Below are 22,703 nucleotides of genomic sequence, written 5' to 3'. Positions count from 1 at the left end.
CTGCATCAGCAACTGCTTCTGTTTCCGTTGCTACTGCATTAGTTGTTGAATATTCTCAATGGTCTCTCTCAATTGATTTTCTGGAATAGTTTCATGATCAGCTGGTTGATCTATGATTTCTGGTTCTGGTGTTTGGAGGTTGTTCCGAATGATATGATTACTTTCTTCATCATTATCCTCTAAATTGATATCTGTAAATCTATCAGCTAGCTCAACTGGATCAGTTGGCTTTCTAGTTAGTACTCTTTCTTCAAAAATAACATGATAGATTCTTCCACATTCAAAGAATTTTTATTAAAAATTTTGTATTTTTTGCTAACTGAAGAGTATCCAAGAAATATTCCCCCTGCAGATTTTGCATCAAAGTTTTTTAAATGATTTTTACCATTATCAAGTATAAAACATCTGCAGCCGAATATTTTGAAATAAGAAACCACACTTTTTTTTCCATTCCAGATCTCATAAGGTGTTTTCATTTGATTCTTATTAATCATAGATTTGTTCTGAGTATAACACGCAGAGTTTACTGCCTCTGCCCAAAACCTTTGAGAAATACAAGAGTCAGCAAGCATCGTTCTAGCAGCTTCTTTAAGGGTCCGATTTCTCCTCTCAGCTACACCATTTTGCTGAGGAGTTCTAGCTGCTGAGAGCTCATGCTTAATTCCAGAATTTTCTAAAAAATTTGAAAGAATTTGATTTATGAATTCAGTTCCTCAATCGGATTTGATTCTATCAATTCCAACTGATTTTTCTTTTAATAATCTTTTGAAAAGTTTAATCAGTTGGTCAGTAGTTTGGTCCTTGGATTTGAGAAAAATAACCCAAGTAAATCTTGAAAAATCGTCCACAACCACCAAGGTGTATTTCATTCCCCCTAAGGTCATGACTGATATTGGACCAAATAGATACATATGTAACATGTCTAATCATCGTGAAGAAGATTTCAACCCTTGTTTTTAAAACAAGATTTTACTTGTTTTTCAAACTGACATGCTGAGCAAATTTTGTCTTTTGAAAAATTTATTTTGGGTAGACCAGTTACAAGATCATGACGACTCAGATAAGCAATGGTTTTAAAGTTCAGATGGTTCAGTCTCTTATGATATAACCAGTTTTCAGAAGATTTCGAAGTAATAAGACAAACTGGTGCATAAGATTGTTCAGTCCAACTTACTTTGTAAGTATTTCCACAACGTTTGCCAGTTAGAATGACTTCATCAATTGAGTCTCTAACTGAACAAGTATGTTTGTCAAACTGAACTGAGAAATTGTTGTTGCATAACTGACTGATGCTTATCAAGTTATACTTCAAATTCTCGACTAGCAAAACATCTTTAATTGTAAAGCTACCATGGATAATCTTACCCTTACCCACGGTTTTACCTTTGGAATTATCTCCAAAACTGACATTTGGTCCAGTGTATTTGATCAATTGAGATAATAAGTTTTCATCTCCTATCATTTGTCGTGAGCAACCACTATCCAAGTACCAGATTGATTCCTTGCATGTACCTGTTACCTTCAATTACTCACAAAATATGATTCTGGTACCTTTTTGAAAGCTTATGATACTCACTAACCATATCATGCAGAGTTGAGATAAGTTCTTCTCTGGTGAAATCAGTTGAGCTAAAGTCAAATACCTGTTGACTGCTTGACTCCAGTTCTATATCACCAGCCATCAGACATTTCACTTCCTCTTCACTATCACTGGAACTGCATGAGGTCTCTAGCTCTGACTCTTCACTGTCAGTTTCAGCCCATTTTGATTTTCTCTCTTCATCTAAGAGCACTTCATGCTTCTTTCGGAAGGACTTCTTATCTTCTTTCGGTCTTCTCTTGTGCTCATATAATTTCTTCTTTCTTTCAGTTGAGCCTTGACTGTCTTTCTTGGGTTTGGTACAGTCAGCAATGAAGTGACCAGGTTTGCCACAGTTGTAGCAAGCGTTTGATTCCTCCTTGGAATTGCCTCTCTGATATTTATTCTGGAAATTTCCCTGATTTTTCCTCATAAATCTTCCGAACTTTTTGATAAACAATGACATTGAATCATTGCTTAGTTGATCAGCAACTTTCTCTACTGAACCAGTTGGTTCTGTTCTAACAGCAACTAAGGCAGTTGTGGCTCCTGGAGTAGAGGGTTCTCCTTCTCGAGTTTGCAACTCGAAATCATATGCCTTCAGATCAGCAAATAGGTCATGAAGCTCAACTTTGTTCAGATCCTTGGATTCCCTCATTGCCATGGTCTTTACGTCCCACTCCTTGGGAAGACCTCTGATTACCTTCAAGGCAACTTCTTTGTTTGTGTACACTTTTCCAAGTGCATTTAATTCATTGATGATGTAGCTGGTTCTTTCATCATATTTATGCATCGTTTCACCAGCTCTCATTTTGATATTGTCAAACTTCTGAACAGCAACATAAAGTTTGTTTTCTATGGTTTGTTCGTTCCCTTCGCAAAGCTGGATCAGCTTCTCCCAAATCTCTTTGGTTGTCTTGCACATTTTGATTTTACTGAATGTTACCTTGTCCAGTGTTTTGTATAGTATGTTTTTTGCTACGTTGTCCAGATTTGCTTTCCGTTTGTCTTCAGTAGTCCACTCGTCTCTGGGCTTTTCAATTCTATGAGGTGCCCCATCTGTGATTGCAACTGCTGTATTGGCTTTCAGAATCCTCATTGGTCCGTCAGTGATGACGTACCACATATCATCGTCTTGTGCAGCTAAGTGAGACGGCATCCTGATTTTCCAATCATCGAAGTCTTCTCTGGAAAACATAGGGATCTTGTTGAAGGAAGACATGATCAATAATTTGAGTTGAGATATTCTTAGACAAGATACAACCGCTCTGATACCACTTGAAAGGATCGATTGGAAAGCCGATGAGTGTTTAGAAAGGGGGGTTGAATAAACACTCTCTGATTATATATTTTTCTTTGAAAAATGAGTTTAGTTTAGTGACAAACTGATGCTCGGTATCTTGTTAGTCGATGACAATCAGTTTAACTAAAAATAGTTGCGGAAGTAAACTGACTGAAAGATAAAATAACTGAATGAAAAACAATTACTGAAATAGTATGCATACAATTTGTTTCTGGATGTTCGGAGAATAGAATAACTCCTACATCACCCCTTCTATCACGAAGATAGGATTTCCACTAAAAGACTTTGATCAAATACAACAGTTGTACCGACCCACTTCAGTTTGGACCTATAACTGCCAACACTGAAACTCTTAGTTACAAACGGCTTTTATAGTTCTCAACTGAATGAAGCACAACTTAACGGATAAAGCAAATATTATAATCGTGCTAACTAGCTCAAGAATGTAGCCTTGAATGCTCTTGATAAGCAAGTGAGTGTGAGCGTAGTGATTTCAGCAGAGTGACAATAAGCTTGAATGATAGTTCGTGTGTTTTTTGTTTTTCAGCTGACCTCTTCACTTATTTATAGATTTCCCTTTCAACTGTAACAATTAAATGTTATTTGAATTTTATATCTGTTGATTTGCCACGTCAATATTCTTTTGACACTCGTACACTGCAGACTCTGAAATGTGGCGTTCCACTACTAGTTGCAGTATGTTGTACAATTTGTCGGTTGACGTGTTTTAGCTGAATGATCTGCTGTTGGGAAAAACGATTGTTATGTTCTCAACTGAATAAATCAACTAATCAGTTTCCAGCTGATCAGTCAGTTGAGTTCAGTTCAGCTAGACTCAGTTTTCTCGTGTTCAGTTATTTACATAAACAGAAGGTTCGCACTTTTGTCAAACGCCGAAACTTAGATTTCAACAAAAAACTTAATAAGTTCTCCCCTGTTAATGTTGGACAAACTCTAATAATTCGACTTCACTTATAATCCATAGCATTCTAGAATCCACATATCGAGATTTTAGATTATTTACTCGATAAAAATCTTAATATTTGTTCATGGATAACTTATGTTGAACACAAATAATTCTTTTTTGTTTTTATTTCACCCAAAATATTCATATGAACACCTATCTCATAAACATGAAATTCAAACTTACACAATCCAAATAGTCTTAGATAACATAATTCCAACATACATATCTACTTAATCCCTAGTTCCTTAATGACTTTCAAAAATTCCTCAAGACACGGTGTCTGTCTCATTTCTTGTATGCGTCTTTCAAGTAACCTAACCATCAATCCTACTGTAACGCCCCGAAATTTAAAAGTCCACGCAAACCACATGCAGGAAATTATTAAATTCTCTTGTATTTTATTAATTGTTTTAATTGCATTAATTAATTATGTTGTGTATTTTGACATGTTTAAAATATATTTTTCTACATGGTTGCATTAAATTTTATTTTTAAAAGTTATTCAAGTTGCGATCGACGAACGGAGACCGATGGCTGAAAAATAGAAAATATTTTTATTAAATAGTTGTTTTTAATTATTTAAATTAAGGGTGATTCTTTTCTTTTTCTTTTTTTGAAAATAAGGGGTTTTGATGTGATTTTATACGCCGGGACGTAATTTCTATCGGTGTTGGATTCTCAACAAAAATACGAACGTTTTGATAACCCGGCTAATAAATTCACAAACTTATTTAAGCAAAATTATTCTAATATTTTTAATTAAAGGCTAATGGGCTAAATGGGCCTAATTAACTTGTTAATGGGCCTAAGCTAGTAGTTAGTATTTTAACTAAATATTTAAAACCAAAACCCTACCCCATAACAAAACAATTCACACGCCCCACCTCCCCCACAATTTACAAATTCTCTCCCAACTCATATTCACGGCACACAATAAATTTTGAAGGGAAAAAGGATCAAATTCTTCAAGGTTTTCAATGGTTCTTCGTGCCATCATTCTTCGATCCGTCGGCGTAAAATCGTGCGTTAAAAATGCAAAGGCACGTCATATTCTCATTTTACTCATCATCACACCATATTATGTATTTATGTTTGAAAATTGCCTGAAACAAGTTGCACCTTATTATTTTCGTACAAGCATCTTTGGTGGTTTTGAAAACATGTAATTTGATCCATAAATCATGAAATTCTTGTACCAAAGGGGTTGCCATGATTAGGATAGGGTTGAGGGATGTTTTTACATGTTTTAGAGAGTCCTTAATCACCCCAATACGCTGCAAATATGAATAGAAATAGGCTAGAACCGTGGGACAAGGAAGGTAGCAGAACCGTGTGTGTGTGTTGGTTTGTTCTTGGTGCAAGAACTCGGTTACTATGCATGGGGCTTGGGGCTTGGCCAAGGCTGGCTGGGGCTCAAGTAAGGTTAGGGGAGAGGGCCTGGTAGAGTCCTATGGGGCTAGGGCTCGCGCTAAGCAGGATGGAAGAGTCCCTGCGTGAAGGGACTCTTCATGCATAGGAATCTGGGGTGGCCGAGAGTTCTAAGGGTTATGGCTCGGTTTGGGGCTGTACTAGGGGTCCATCAGGGCCCTAGGATGAGGGGCAGTGGTCGGGATATGGGCTGGGGTGGCTGGGTCGCAGCTGGCTCGAAGGAGAAGTGGAACCCGTGAGAGAACAAAAGTAGCGCGCAACTTCTGTTTGCTTCAGGCAGCTCGTGCACGCGGTCCAGGGGTTGGGCTGGTCTGGGTCGAGTCTGGGTGTGGTCCAGGAATGGCTATGGTCACGAAGGGTCAAGTGGTTAAGGGCTGGAGGTGTCCTAGTTGTCTAGGAGTATTGGGGAAGGGAAGGGAGTCACACACACACAAGTGTAGAATGTTGGGCCAAGTTTCAAAAGTGTTTTGAGCGGGCCAAGGCTGTTTTTGGGTTGGTCTTGTACAATAGGGTCCCTAGGTGGGTGGCTCGGGTTTGGCTCGATGTGGCTCGAGTAAATTAAGAGATGGCTCGGTGTATTCGACAAGGTGTCAAAAACGAAAATAATAAAGCTAAAATTGAATCCATGAGTCCACGGGTGTGGATCATGACTTGGAATGGTATAATAAATCATAAAAATGCTATGTTTAAAATTTGGGACCAAAATAATGAGTTTCGAATTTAATCAGGATTTAATCGCCGCACGAAACACTAATTAACGAATTAATTGAAACGCCTAGTTTTAAGCTTTGTAAAATTATGAAAAATTATATTTAAGCTCAAATAATTATTAAAAGTATAATTTTTTTAATTTGGAAATTTTATATTAAGTTTTAGTTTAATTCGAGATTAAAACGCGTTAATATGTCTTATATAAAGATTAGTTTAAAAATTCTCGATTATGCTAAATAAAAATATGAGAAAATTCATGTAAGCTTAAATAATTATTTGGGATATGTTAGAGTCAATGGAATTAAGAAAATGTCAAAAACGTGAAATTTTACGTCCGTGGACAAAATAGTCTTTTTACACCTAGAAATTAGTAAACGTCATGGAGGTGTTCTGAGTGTTGTTTTATATGCTAATATGATTATTTTCAATGATTATGAATGTTTATGAATTTTTATATGTTAATATGAAAATTTTAAATGTTTATCGATGTTTATGATTTTAATATGTTAAATTATGATTTTTAAATGTTTATGGATTTTTATGACTTGACATTTAAAAGACATGTTGCATGCTTTGTTTAAAAGAAAAACAATAATATATGCATGTTTTTATTAAAATGGAAATACGAAATATTGAAGGACGTGTGGGATTGTGACTAAATATGTTGGAAATATCGTGAGGGTTATGGTCCCAGTAGAAGCCCGACGATCGTGTTTCCGTTGATACGAATACGATGATATGATTGGAAATGTCGCGAGGGGATAAGGCCCTAGAGGGAGCCCATTTATGGGAAAAGGCCCCAGAGGGAGCCCCGACGGTCGTATTTCCAATGACATGATATGTTAATACGTAAGTCCAGGGCCCGGTTGACCAGTGAGAGGTGTCCCCCGCCGCCCAGTACTGTGGTTACATGTAGATGGATCCATCGCCCGATACGTTTAAGAATACGAGTCAAAATCACGATCCGAATTCAACAAACATGAATATGAATACGAATATGAATACGAATACGAATATGAATATGATTATGTTTATATGAATATGAATATGTTGATATGAAAATATTTACAAAATGTTTATGGACATTTTTATTTTTAAAGTGATGCATCATTATGAAAATGTTTTTATTTAAAGTTTATTCAGTATAAAAATGTTTTTATCTAAAGTTTATGCATCATTAAAATGTTTATGAAATTGGATTTGTTTAAAGTTTGTGCATCTTCATGAAGACGATATTTTAAGTACAAGTATTTTTCACTGTTGTATGTGATCTGTATATGTATTACTTGTTATCAAGATTATGATGTGTTGAGTCTTTAGACTCACTAGGTGTGATTGATGCAGGTGATTATGATAATAATGTTAATGGAGGTCTTGATGATTGACCTTGCTGGACTGAAAGTTCACAAAACCCGAGGACCGGCGCTAGTTTTCCGCACTATTTATTATTTATGATTTTAAGTTATGTTAAAAATATTTTACGACTTTTTATGTTTTGAGAGGTTTTGAGAGATTATAGTATGGGCTGTATTTCTCAAATAAATAGTTGGTTGTTTTATTATAAAATGATGTCCAAAATATTTTATGTGATTTTTTGTGGTTCAGCCGATGCTAGGGAGGTTTTTTTTAAAAAAAAAACTCTAGTACATTTTAAGAAAACGAATAAGCAGACGTTTCACCTACCCAACTTTCTAAAAAATTTAACTCTAACAAAAGTTTAATTTTAAGTCTAAGGATTATGATTAAAACTTATGATACATGTAAATCATACCTTAAGTTCCCAAAATATGTTAACTTAATGTCTAATCTTATAACTTAACTAATTGATCAACTTTACCTTAAATTTTCATCATTCTAAATTCTTAATTTACCACAACATTATTTCACTACCGCTTAGATTTTTAGGTCCAATATTGAATCATCTTACAATGCCCTTGATTAACATTCCTTATTATAATTCAGATATTTCAAGGTTCTAAATATCTCTTCAAGCTTAAATCATCGAAAATTCCTATCATTTAAACCATTCAATTCTCAGTTATTGCTAAAACTGTCCCCAAATTTCTTAACAACTGTAAATTAATTCATAATTTCCTCGAAAATTATCCAATTGATCCTTAATTCCGAAAATTTTACAATTACCTATAAGTTTTTGCATTCTTAATTCTATTTTATAGTTTTCTCGTAACATATAGTCAATAATCTAAAGCTTTAAACCCAAAATCAATTCTACTAACCAATCTTACATTTTCATCAATTATACATTTTATACTCCCAAAGATCGTCGTGTTTTCGAATCATTATTCTTTATATGAAATTCTTAAAAATTAACTCAACTAATAACCACGAATAATCAGTATTTTCTTAGAAAATTTACATGTCCCAAATGCATTCAGAATCTTCATGTCTACTTATGACCCCAAAAGTAGAACATCGGTACTACTAATCAAAAATCATATAGTCAAATCATTTTCAATCCTTTCCTAATGCCCATTAACCAAATTCTCAATCATGTCTAATTCCACCACAAGGACAGCATACATGAAAATCATATAATTTCTTATTTCATGTCGTAACATGCATAAAATTTTTTTAAAGCATTTAATCTCAAAATATATAGACAGATAAACATGTACTGTAAAACGTATATCATGTAACATGCAAGGAGATAGAATAAAACTTTCAAAACATTTAAAACATGTAAACTTACAGACTTGAAGCTTGACGACAAAGCTTCTGAAGCTGGCAATGACATAACTCTTTAGAAGAACCCTTGCTCTGATTCCAACCGAAACATCTAATGCTTAAAATAACTTCTAAAATATTTTTTTAAAACAAAAACTCTTTTCGAAAATACTCAAATACATGCATGCAATTAAAGTAGTCAATCATGCATTTTAAAAAGTCTCCCAACCACTGAATAAAAATAACTGCAGTTAACTAAATCTTAAAATGAAATTAATCTCCAAGTCTACTTTCTTAAAAGAACTCAATGTCTGTCAAAATCATCAACGTATAAAGAGATGCAAAAAAATTAAAATAGTGTTTACACCCATGACTCATGATCATAATATGCGGAAAAATGCAAGGTCCTCGGGTTAACGTGCCCACACCCAGCTCCGCTTACTCAGCCTCTAGCGCCTCCAATATCCACATCTACATGTTCACCTGCATGAATCATACCTAGTGAGTCTAAAGACTCAACACAACTGAACTGTGATAGCAAGTACATATACATAATATGCAACAGTGAAAAGTACTGTAATTAAAATACCTTTCATGATCTTCAAAGCATGAGCTTAAACATAACGTGTCAAAGCATAAACGTGTCCACAAAATATCTCATCATGTCAAAATATATGTGTTCATTTTTTTTATTCGAATTCAGATTATTATTTGTGATTTTCTTATCATCTCTAATCAATGAATCCATCTACGTATAATAGTGGTACCCAGCAGCACGAACATCAGCGACAGTTTACCCATCCACTGAGCCTTGGCCTTACATGTTTCGTGTTCGTATTCGTATTATTCACAACCAACTCTCATCCTTCAAAACATATCATCATATTCATCACTAATAAAAATCATGTATGTACGTAAATTTCCTAAAAATCAAGTATGCAATGTATTTTTCATATTTTCTTAAAATGTCATGTTCGTGGTCACATATACATTTAAAACATGCAATTTAGTGATCAGAGTGCTGGTAGGACTGCTTACTCGACCAGATTGCAAAATGACCATTTCCGCCCCTGGAAACTCTAATTGACCATTTTACTCATTGACCTAAAAATTTCAACCCAAAGCCAACCAAACTCCTTAAAATACCTCAAAACATATTTATAACCATTTCATATATGTAACCTTGAGCTCGTCCCGTAACATTTATTATTCATTTTAAAACTCGGACTCGGGTCATAGTTTTAACTCGAATCAACCCGAAACTTAACCAAAATTTCCCAAATTTTAACCACCACTTATTCACACCCTACTAGCCCTTAAAAGACCTAAATCAAACCATCAAAGGCCATCGAACATGATCGAACAACGGCTGGAAAATTCTGCACAAGAAGAGTCGAACTCGAATTCACCTTTGGCTTCCATTTTTTGATCCTAGCTCAAGACCCAACAGACCAGCCCCTAGCCAACTACACAAAGACCAAAACCAAAACGTGAGACCCCTACTAGACTGATCTAACCCGGGACTATAGCCCTTGCATGTTGGCCTACCCAAATCGCCACACACTACGCTACTAACTTTACTCCCTCGATCGACTCATGCCACGCCCTACTGCTAGTGGACCATGGACCCTCCCAAGCCTTGACTCAGACCCACCAAGACCTGAACCATGGCCCAGACCGAGCCCATGCACGCTGCTCAAGCTTTTTCACCTGATCGAGCCACCAAATGCGCCCTAACGCAAGGACACGCTCGGATCCCTACACGACCTCGATCCAGCTGTTATACCAGCACTTATAACTCCTATAAACCCTCTCAAAATCGTCCCCTACTAACCATGCTGTCAGCCCCTTCAACCAAACCAACAAATGTGATGAGTATTGAAGAAATCTCCACATTTTCAAGCAAAAACAATGTAATCTCGATGCATAACGATAGTTTGACAAATTATCATGCCAAAATGTTCATCATACATAACGTAGCGTGATTGATGAGAAAAAAGGGTATAGGACGTTCCTTAATGCAAAAACGAATGCAAAATGATAACCAACGGAGCGAGGGACGAATACCGGAGGATGGGGCGACGTTTCTACCGATTTTTCTCGCAAACACCGACCACCACTCAGCTGCTGGAGGTGATGAGGGGCGGCCGTGTGAGGATTAGGTTTAGGGTTTAGATGGTAGGTTTTTAATAAAAAGATTCCGTATAATGGGCCCTAATTTAAAAAATGAAGTCTATTAGAATTTTGAGCCCATTATGCAATAAATAATCCCATTAAGCCCAGAAACTCTCCCGAAAAATATTTTGATTATGTAATTTTTAAAAAATATTTCCCGAGTACTCATAAAGTCCCCTCAATCTCTAAATTTTGTGTACCGATTAAAAATATGACCGCCGAGTAAAAATACTCCACGAAGGCCCATTTTAAAAAATCTCACTTAATTACACTATATATTAAATAATTAAAAATTAAATATTAAAATAATTATTTAATAAAAACATTTTCTTTAATTGTTCCCGGTTTTCGTTTCTCGTTTGAGCGTGAAATACTGTTAAAAGTCTTAAAACATGCAATCTTAATGAACTGTGTCCTATAACACATATTCATGTTGCCAACATGCATTTAATGCATTTAAATAATTTTATTAAGATAAATAAGAAATTTGATAACTTGCATGCATGTGGTTTCTGTGAACCTTCAAATTTTCAGGACGTTACACCAAAAATTTGTCAAATCAACAACACATTAAAAAATTATAAGCCTTTAAAAATTTTGTTTTAACCCATGTCTCAAAAATTTTAATGTGCGGAATAAATGCATGGTCCTCGAGTTTTCATGCGCACCCCCAGCTCAGTTTTCATGTAACGTCCGGAAAATCAGTTCACGTAAACGCATGCAAGAGAATTAGCTAAATTTTTTTATTAATTTTATTTAAATTTGTAAATGGTACATTTTAATATGATTAAATTATTAATTACATAATTTTACATGAATTCATAAAATTGAAGATTTTCTATCCGGATATTTGAAATCAGATCGGGGGACGGAGATCGGAGGAAATTAAGGTGCAAAAAGTTGAATATTATAGTTATTTTAACCCAAAAAATCGAGTAAATTAAATGATTTATAAAAATTAGTATTTTGAGGTCTAATTTAATTGTTAGGCAATTTATAAGATTTAAGCGTTTTAAAATATTAATTTTGAAACTTAAGGATTTAATTCTGGAAATTGTTGTGAAATATTTATGATGATTTTTATTTCTTAATTTATTTATTTATTTATTATTTATGTGAAATTTAATTTTTATTTTCCACTGCAATTTTTTGAAGATAGAAATATCAATGTTGGAACATTTCATGTTCGCATTCTTGATTTTGATGTTAAAAAAACTTGTTAGTGAGTTTCTAACATATTTACTCAAGTGTGAAGTTGCAAATACAAGAAGCAAACTGAAACGGAATTCAGCCAAAACTGAATTTCTGGCAAGCTTCGGTATTTTAAAGATATCTCTCATTTAGATGATCTAAATGGCAATCCGCCAACTTGAATGATTAGAAAACTCAATTTTGAACAAGTTTTATTTCACGTCAGTTGAGCAAGATTGGATGTTATCTGGGTCACACTGATCGTAACAGATTGCACGAAGACAACAATCAGTTGGGTTTGAACAGCTGCGGTATTTTGGTCATATCTCTCAGCTTGGTTATTGAAATGAAGCGATTCATTTGGAAAGATAAGACCATGATCTACAAATCATCTTCAAAAGTCAAAGTTTGAATCGAAGCTTAAAAGGCTGATAAATGACAAAGAAGATACTGGTTCTGCACAAACTAAAATAAGCCTATGATTTCAGCACACCAGCTGAAACTGAACCAATTGAACCGGCTGAAGACCACTTGAACTAGACCAACTGAACTGGACCAGCTGCTGACCAAATGAACTGAACCAGACCAGCTGAAACTGAACCAAACCAGTTGAACTAAACCAGACCAACTGAACCGAACCGAACCAGTAGCTGACCAACTGAACTGAACTGAACCAGCTGCTGACCAGTTGAACTGAACGACCCGTTGAGTTGACCAGTTGGGAAATTGTAAAGCAAGGAAAATTTGACCGTTGCATTTTCAGAAACAGTACAGAAACTTTTCAAACGGTCATATTCTTGTATATAACGTATATATCATTTTTGGAGCTTATAAATACAACATCTTGAAGATGAAACAAGAGATTTTGAATAGGATTCAAAGCATGGGAAGTTAGCATGAAGAAATAAGCTAGTTGAGAGCACAAGCCCTTGTGTGAGGATACATGTGAGATGTACACTGTAAGGATAAATTCCTCACACACAATCACTCACACATATATAAGAGAGTTGAACTTCAAAGTTTAGTTGAGTGAGTCTTGCACAAAGACAATAAACTTGTGTATGTAGTCTTTGCATATGAGACATTAAACAATATGCTAATTGTGAGGTGTTGCCTACAATCTTGAATGCTAGGATTTCAGTTAGGCAGTAGTGTATGTCCTAGCTGAATGGGGTTGTACAAAGAGTTGTATAAATCAAAGTCTTCTAGTGGATCCTTCCCATGGGGAAGAAGAGTGACATAGGAGTGTTTGAAATATTCAAAAAACCATAACTAAATTCGTGTCTATTTGTTTATTGCATTTACTTATCATTTCCATTGTTTTAAAGATACATTGTTGAAGCATTTTATGTGTTCTTCAAATATCAAATATTGGATACCAAGTGTTTGATAAAATACTTCAACTAAAATATTTTTACTCATTCAACTTGCATATATTTTAAATCATTTACAAAATATTTGATCGGTTTCTATGAAGGATTATTTTGAGTGTCTTCCGCTTGGTTTTAAAACCAACTCGATTTAATTCATCGGTGTTAAATATTTCAAAAACCGAGCTATTATAGCTCAACGATTACCCCCGAATCATTCTTTAACAATCAATATTTTAAATTGGAGTTTATCTTGATCATGGTATTTAAAGTTTTAAATAAAACTTTTGGGTTAATTTAATTATCTAAATAATGTTTCAATTAATTATTGTTGTTTTACTTAAACCTAAACTATGTTTAAGTTAATTATTAGTATGTATATTATTCCACCCAAGGTTGGCAAACTCACGCACACAACACAATTCTTGTGAAGGACACCTAAAACACACACTAAATACACACACAAACAGCCGAGGAACCTTATAGCCTTGGACTTCGACTTTTGGCTTGTTTCCTTCGATTCAGCCATCACCGATCCTTCGCCATACATAGCACTATCGATTCACGCCACTTTTATGCAAAAGAAACAATCGAACCGTCGCTCCAATCGCCCAATGTCTTCCACGCAACGATTATCGAATATTCGAGTTCTTTTTTCGTAAAGGCACATTTCTATACCTTCTTTTTGCACCATTCAAATAATATTATGCGTGTTTAATCCTATTTGCATGGAAAATATGATACACTTTGTATATTTTCGTTTTTATAGCATAACATGAACAAAACTTGAGTTTTTGTGTTTCTATACTCATGATTATGATGCATAAAGGGGTTTTCATAGTAGGACTATGGGAAGGGACGATTTTCAACATGTTTAAGGGTCCATATAAGCTTGGCTTGAAAGGGGATCGATTTTAGGTGTTCAAATGCGCAACGGAAGTTCAAAAATGTTTTCAAGGCATGAAAATCGAAAATTTTAAAGAAAAATTTGAACACCTCATGTACTAGCATGTAACATATACAAAAACACAACTATGACATTCATAGGGTGTTGAGAAATCGTTACCTATCAATCTCTTGAGACTGATGATGGCTCCAACTTAGTTGATATTCAACTAAGCTCTTCAAGGCAAGACAAATATACAAGCTTCCTTACTTCAAAATCAAGCCCACCACCAAACTTAAAAGATCCACCTTACACTTGCACTAGAAAATGTATGGTATTTTTCTTTGAGAAGAGTTTTCTTTCCTCAACTACTTGAAGAAAAAAATTTTGGGAGAATTTTATTTGCAAATTTTGGCCAAAGTGAGATGGGAGGGTGAAGGGATTGCTTTTCTTGGTGTTTGAAAAAGTAGAGACAACATTTTGCATGCCATGCCAATTTTTTAATCAAAAATAATCCACAACCTTTCACCTCCCAAGCATGCAAATCAAGTGGGCTTGTAACATTTACAAAGGGCCCATGGACTTTTAATTTAAATTGTCTCAAATATATTTGAGCCCAATTAAACAATGCTTGATGTTACTCAAACTCACTAATTAAATAATTATTTCCAATTGGGCTCTACAAGGCCCAATGTTATTTAATTTATTCAACACTTGAATTAATTTAATTATTTGGACTCTACTAGGCCCATTAGTTTTTAATTAATTCAACACTTGAATTAATTTAATTTAGTCCATAATAATGTTTATGAAAATCACAATTTTCAAATACATTATTTATTTGGCCAACTTTTAATTTAAGAACACATTCATAAATTAAAAATTATATTTCCCTCATAGAATTCATAGTTCTATTTTTCCTCATGCTTATAAACTCCTTTATAAGCTGTTCAAAACATCGAACTATTTTACTTTTCAACGGGATCTAGAAAGCTAGTACTTGTGTGGCCCTCAATGGTTCATTGATACAACTAGCCGTGGGTTCACATCTCCATGTGATTCGGACTAAATATATCCTTATACGAGCATACCTCAATTGCCCCATTCTTAATTATCAACTCCTTGATAACAAGAACGTCAGAACTCAAGTCTGATAGTACCCAACCAATCATGTTAAACGCCTAGCAGCATCGCTTACATGATTCCCTAGGTATCAAATGATAGTGCCTGCAAGAACCATTCAATTATGGTTAGCGTACAGTACAATCCCTTCAACTCATATATCCCGACCGATTCGACAACGATTGGTATATCGAGAGTTTTCAATGAATCGATACTATGTGTCGTGTTGTAGTTGCATCGATGGTGTAATCTATGAAACCCCTTTCATAATTACCACCATATTCTGATCAGAGATTTCAAACTACATACACATGATATCACATAGGATATCCATTGTGGGGCCCCGGGTCCGACATTAATACTAATAATTATAAATGTAACAAACCAAACGATTAAGTAAAATATATAATTTGTTGCTCACAAATTGACATAAACATCGTCAAAATAATTTAAAGGTCTCAAATGTTTGAATATAAGTTTCAACATGCCAAAATAAAGTAGTGAACCCAAGTAATCCAAACATCATCAAATAGCTCCTAAAACCCGAGAATCTCACTCTAACTCGTATCTCCTCGCCTGGAACTGGACTCTGGCATCCCAAGCCTCGCCTCACCTACCGTCAAGCACATGAAAACAAGAGGTAGCCAACATGCCGGTGAGTATAAACCCAGTATGATACAATCCATAACATATGAGAATTAAAATTTCACATAGTTCATATAAATTCATAAAGATGCAATATAATGCAATGCATGATCAGAAGCTGTGGGCTATCAATAAATCTCAAGATCAAGTGAATCATCTGGTCATAGGGTACCCAAGGGAAGAGAATCTCCCAGCAACATCCACCGACTCATCCGCTCGAGGTGAGGTGATGTGTTCTACAATGCCAGGAGTATGGTGTGCCTATAGAGAGTGTTCAGGCCATAGCAGCGACCTCCGCATACACTATGCCAACTCAACTATAGCCCCATACGTCCAACAAATCAATAAATCAAGGCGACCTTCGCCATATCAAATCTGAATCAACACGTGGCTCAATATGCAATGCAATGATGCATTTCAATCAAATCAAGTCAATATCATAATATGCTCATCTCAAAAGATCAATCATCAACAAATCACAAGTAATTCATAAATCCATAAAATTTTCAAATTAAAATAAAAATGATACTTTTACCTTGTATGTTTCCGACCGTAACATACCTTTCAAATATTACCAAAGGAAGATCGAAATGTGTAGGTGAAAAGTCTTGAACTTCTGAAATCTACTATAACTCAAGAACTCGAATCACTTATCAAAACAGAGCAATTTCTGTACAAAATTCATAATTAATTCAATAATGCTTCGAATCAAGATCCGCAATTTGGATATTCAAGAAAACTCAAATCCCAACAATTTTGTAAAGAAAGAATCCATATCATTTCTTAACCGTAATATGACATAAAACATTCTTTGAATCATTTTGTTAAACACGTGACGTGCGTGCTAAAGAGTTGGCTCCTCTACAATTCCATTTCTTTTCCAAAATATCAATACATACAATATCATCAGCCATTACATTAACAACTTTACCTCAACACTCAAACCAACCAACCCATTGTTTTCCTTTCAATCACTAACCCAATGAAATAAGCTTTCTTACCTTGCTTCTAAACTCTTGAGGAGAAGAACTTCTAATCTCCAAGCAAAGATTAAGGCTTCAATCAAAGATTAATGTCTTGGAAGAAATTGGATTGAAGGAGAAATTAGGAACCCTAGCTCTAAACCGATGGAGAGAAATGAGGATGAGAAAAAAATGATACAAAAATCATTCCCCAATCTAATATATACCATCCAAACCTCAAAACACGTTTTTGTACAAGTGTTGGGCGCCATGGCACGTGTTTTGGTGTAGGGGCGCGCACCATACGGGTTCTGGCGCAGGGGCGCGCCGTATTCTGTCCAAAACGCATTTTTAACTTCAGAATTTGCGAAAGTGGTAAACTACAAAGTTGTAGCCCTATATTTTTTCTTGAATCTACCCAAATTTCAGGTCAATGGAAGGTATGAGTAAAAAGTTATGCCCATTCTCCCAACATGTGTCATTGTAGGAACGACGATACGCACGACACACTTCGGGGCACTTTTGGCTCGTCTTCCCTAATGATTTGACCAAACTCAAAACTGGAAAGTTATAGCCTTATGTCTTATCTTTCTAATGAAAGTGGCCTCACATCAATTGGATCAATATACAAAACATTATGCTAAAAACCACAACTACTGCCACATTTTTCATACCGTTTCTGCACTTCCATCACCTATTTAGCTCAAATTCCACATTTGATTCTACCCATCCATTATCTATTCCATTCTATAACATCATTACAATAACGTAAAGCCAAGAACCATCACAACTACTGTCATATTATATATAAATTCGGGCATTACAATTCCTCCCCTCCAAAAATATATTTCGTCCTCGAAATCAATCATCTCTTTCAAGTCTAACATATAATAATCAATACTGAAATTAAAACCGAGAATAGAAGCGTACTTCATTTGAATAACTCTGGATATTTTTGTTTCATTTTATCTTCTAATTCCCAAGTTGCCTCCTCGACACCATATCTGTTCCACTGTACTTTAACCAATGGTATCAATTTATTTCTGAGTTGTTATCTTTTCTGTCTAGAATATGAATCGGTCTCTCAATGTATCTCAAAGTTTGATCTAACTCAACCTCATCGGGTGGAAGTACATGAGAAGGATCTGAATGATATTTCCTCAACATGGACACATGAAAAACATCATGAACACCTGATAACGCAAGAGGAAGAGTTAATCTATAATCCAAATCACCAACACGTTCCAAAATCTCATACGGACCTATGAATCACGGTGATAATTTACCCTTCTTTCCAAATCTAACTGTACCACGGAAAGGAGATATTTTCAGAAAAACTTTGTCACCTTTCTCAAAAATTCGCGGTCTTCTCCTGATGTTTGCATAATTAGCCTGCCTATCCTTAGAAGCTCGCATACGATTCTGAATCAATTTCACCTTCTCTATCATATCTCTTATCATATCAGGTCCTACAATTGGTGCTTCAGATAAATCGTCCCAATACAAAGGAGATCGACACTTCCTTCCATATAGTGCTTCAAATGGTGACATTCCAATACTCACTTGATAACTGTTGTTATAAGAAAACTCGACAAGTGGTAATGAATCCTGCCAACCAATACCAAAATCCATCAGTACAGCTCTCAGCATATCCTCTAATGTCTGAATAGTTTGTTCTGACTGTCCGTCTGCCTGAGGATGATATGCTGTACTCAAATGCAAACGAGTACCAAGGGCCTCTTGTAAACTCTGACAAAAATGAGAAGAAAATTTGGGATCACGATCTGATACAATGGATTTAGGCACACCATGCAATCTCAAAACTTCTCTGATGTACAATCTGGCCATCTGATCATGCCTATATGTCATCTGATAAGGAATGAAACACGAATAGTTGGTTAATCTGTCAACGATAACCCAAATTGCATCGCAACCCCTCGACGACCTGGACAATTTCGTGACAAAGTCCATGGTGATATGGTCCCACTTCCATTCTGGAACTTTAAGGCTATGCAGAAGACCTCCTGGTCGCTTTCGTTCTGCTTTCAGTTGTTGACAATTCAAACAACGAGATACAAATTCTGCTATGTCAGATTTACTTTTTTTCCAGAAAAACTGTTTCTTCAAATCATTGTACATCTTTTTACTTCCAGGGTGTACACTGAACTTACTGCAATGAGCATCACGCAAAATCTTTATCCTCAACTCTGAAATATTAGGAACTACAATACGATCATTCACAAAAAAAATACCCTCATTATTGACCTGAAATTCTGATTGATGTCCTGATCTGACGACTTCAACTGATTTTTGAATGCTTTGATCTAATTTTTGGGCCTCTTTAATTTTGACAAACAACTCAGGTTCTGCCTGAATCATAAATATTCTTACAGGTTGCGTATCTACCACAAAATCCAAACCAGAAAGACAACATTCTTCTACTAAATCAGATACACTGCTAGTGACCAAGGACATATTACATACTTTTCTGCTCAAAGCATCGGCTGCTGCATTAGACTTTCCTGAATAATATTTTATTTCGTAATCATAGTCTTTCAACAAATCTAACCAACGTCTCTGTCTCATGTTCAACTCTGCTTGTGAAAAGAGATATTTCAAACTCTTATGATCACTGAATATCTCAAATTTCTCCACATACAAGTAGTGACGCCAAATCTTTAAGGGCAAAAACCACTGCTGCTAGTTCCAAGTCATGCACTGGGTATTTAGACTCATGTGGCTTCAACTGTCGTGAAGCATAGGCAACAACACGGCCATGCTGCATTAATACACAACCCAATCCTTGATGTGAAGCATCAGTGTGCACTGTAAATCCTCCTACACCTTATGGAATAGTCAGAACTGGAGCACTAGTCAATCTATGCTTAAGTTCCCATAAAGCTACGTACCTCAGGAACTGATGTCGGTCTAGACCAATTAATGATTGCTTCAAATTTACTCGGATCAACTGATATACCATCACTCGAATCACATGTCCAAGGAAAACCAATCTATCCAACCAAAACTCGCATTTGGATAATTTAGCATACAACTTTTCAGTTCTCAAAATCTGCAGTACAACTCTCAAGTGTTCGACATGCTCAATTTCAGATTTTGAATAAATAAGAATTTCATCAATGAAGATCACAACAAATTGATCTATATACTGTTGAAACACACGGTTCATCAAATCCATAAATACCGCAGGTGCATTGGTCAACCCAAAAGCCATAACCAAAAATTCAAAATGCCCATACCTGGTACGAAAAGCAGTCTTAGGCACATCTGCCTCTCTAACTCTTAACTGATGATATACAGATCTTAAATCAATCTTAGAATATACTGAAGAACCCTGCAACTGGTCACAGAGATCATCAATCCTTGGAAAAGGATACTTATTCTTTACTGTGGCTTTATTCAACTGTATATAATCGACACAAAGCCTCATAGACCCATCTTTCTTCTTCACGAGGAGCACCCCAAGGTGAAACACTTGGTCTTATATATCCTTTAGCCAATAGATCCTCAAGTTGTTCTTTTAGTTTCTTTAGTTCAATTGGCGCCACCCTATAAGGAGCTTTAGAAATAGGCTGTGTACCTGGCATCAACTCAATGTTGAACTCAACCTCTCGGCCTGGAGGAAATCCTGGAATCTCATCTGGAAATACATCTAAAAATTCACTGACAATTGGAATATCTGCCAATTTAGGTACTGACCTTGAAATATCAATCGCATAAACCAAGAAACATTCGGCTCCTTTCTGCAACAAACGAGTCATGGACAAAACAGATATCAAAGGAATCTTACATCTATAATAGGAGACTGATCTTCCCCTAAGCTGTGATATCACCGAACGTCTAGAAGTTTGACTATTCTGTCAAGACTCCATATCTTAAATGCAATGGATAACAATCTGTAAACAAAGCATAATTATCTCAAAAGATTTGAATATATGTCTATAAACAAATCACAATCATATTGCAAGATAAACAATAAATCTAGTATGTGATTTTGGTTGGGAAACTCAAATGGGATCTCATTTGAGTTGTATCTCCCCAAACAAAACATGCATTATACTTTTCTTGTTAAACCGTTATTGATGTCGAGGTCTCGAAGACGAATCTTACCGATGTCAATCTGAAATGACAATATAAAGATACACTCTATCAAGACATAACTCAAGGCGAGTCTTATACCATTCATAATTCAATCTCAATACAATTCAGTAGTGTAATGGCATGATTTTTTGATACCAATCTCTCAATAATAGTTAGTGGATTATCCACCACTCATCACATCAATCACAAAGTCATAATCTCCCCAAAATCTGCATTATCTCGACTCATACCATCTGAAATTTCATAACAATCACGTATGGCATCATTTTCTCGATCCGTTTACGTTGCTACGATGTCTATTCTCCCCAGAATATATAATTACAAGCATATCAGCATTTCCCCAACATCAATATCTTAATTCATGCAGGAATATAAAGAAACTTACACCCATTTGAAGCTAGTGATGAGAGGAATCCAAATCTTAACTCGGAATATAATTCGGATGGCTAAATCTTGAGAAATCTAACTTCAAAGCCTTGAAGAAACTTGAATAATTCTAAGAGTTCTCTACCTTTCTCGGTCATCTGCTGAAATGAGGAATAATGAAGACACTTCTATATATATGTATGCCATGTGTCATCATAAGCATCAAGGTGGATCTCTCGCATGCAGCACCGCGGGTGCGCTCATGTCTAGACCGCGGGTGCGCTCATGCTTCGGCATGGTTTTTATTTTTCAAAAAATGACGACCGCGGTTGCGGTCTTGTTCTTACCGCGGGTGCGGTCACACTACCGCGGGTGCGGTCTTCTCGCACCGCGGGTGCAGTCTTGCTTCGAATAAAATTTGCCAACTTTCTGTCCATGCATCGCGGGTGCGATCTGGGTTGCACCGCGAGTGCGTTGTAGCTTCGGCTTTTCTTGAAAAAATCCACAATTGCATGACCGCGGGTGCGGTCTTGCAAAACCCTAATTCTCATGTCTTTTTGTTGCTTTTCTCTTCCTCGTTTGACGGGGTTATGGTGAACTTCAATTTGAATAAGATAGATGATAGCCTTGAAGAGCTAGTAAATACCCTTAGAACTTATGAGATCACCATAAAACAAGAAATTATTGTTTTTCTAATGGGCCTCTCGTCAGACGTAAAATGGCCCACAAGGTAAGGGAAAGAATTGTTCTGCCCCTCACAAGAAAAACAATCCCAATAAGAGGCAAACTCTGAAGGACACTTAAAGGGCCTACAAAGCCCTATAAGTCAAAACATATTTATTTCACTGCAAGAAGTCTGGACATAAGAAATTATATGCGCCAGAAATGTTCTGGAAATGATAAGTGAATGTCCACGTAAACACGATTTCAACAACAAACAAGAGAAAGTTAGATGATCCAAATCCGCACAAATATGTCACGCTAGACTATGTCACATTCTAAAGAAGGATGCACAAACTAGTGGGAGAAAGCATGTTTGAGTTGTCAAACATAAATTCTCTACTTACTTGTGAGTTCTGTCTAAAAGGAAAAATGACCAAGACTCCATTCAATGGAAATGTGGAACGTGCACATGGCCTACTGTATTTGACCTACACAGACGTTTGTGGCCCGCTAAGTGTTAGCACAAAATAT

The 22,703-nt window shown here is 35.8% G+C and overlaps 1 protein-coding gene across 1 annotated transcript; it reads right to left on the bottom strand.

The window, feature by feature from the left end:
- Positions 1–17,714: 17,714 nt before the first annotated feature.
- On the bottom strand, positions 17,715–21,409 carry LOC140835882 (uncharacterized). Its single transcript, XM_073201294.1, has 8 exons — positions 21,374–21,409; positions 20,516–20,785; positions 19,934–20,035; positions 19,684–19,803; positions 18,942–19,394; positions 18,311–18,632; positions 18,141–18,217; positions 17,715–17,771 (listed from the first exon to the last, which is right to left on the bottom strand). Exons 1-8 carry the CDS (start codon positions 21,407–21,409, stop codon positions 17,715–17,717), a joined length of 1,437 nt encoding a protein of 478 aa, XP_073057395.1.
- Between the last annotated feature and the right edge of the window lie 1,294 nt (positions 21,410–22,703).

This window comes from Primulina eburnea, chromosome 7 (genome assembly GCF_022965805.1).
Source record: "Primulina eburnea isolate SZY01 chromosome 7, ASM2296580v1, whole genome shotgun sequence".
In the NCBI taxonomy this organism is placed as follows: domain Eukaryota; kingdom Viridiplantae; phylum Streptophyta; class Magnoliopsida; order Lamiales; family Gesneriaceae; genus Primulina; species Primulina eburnea.
This window is presented reverse-complemented; position numbering and strand designations above follow the sequence as displayed.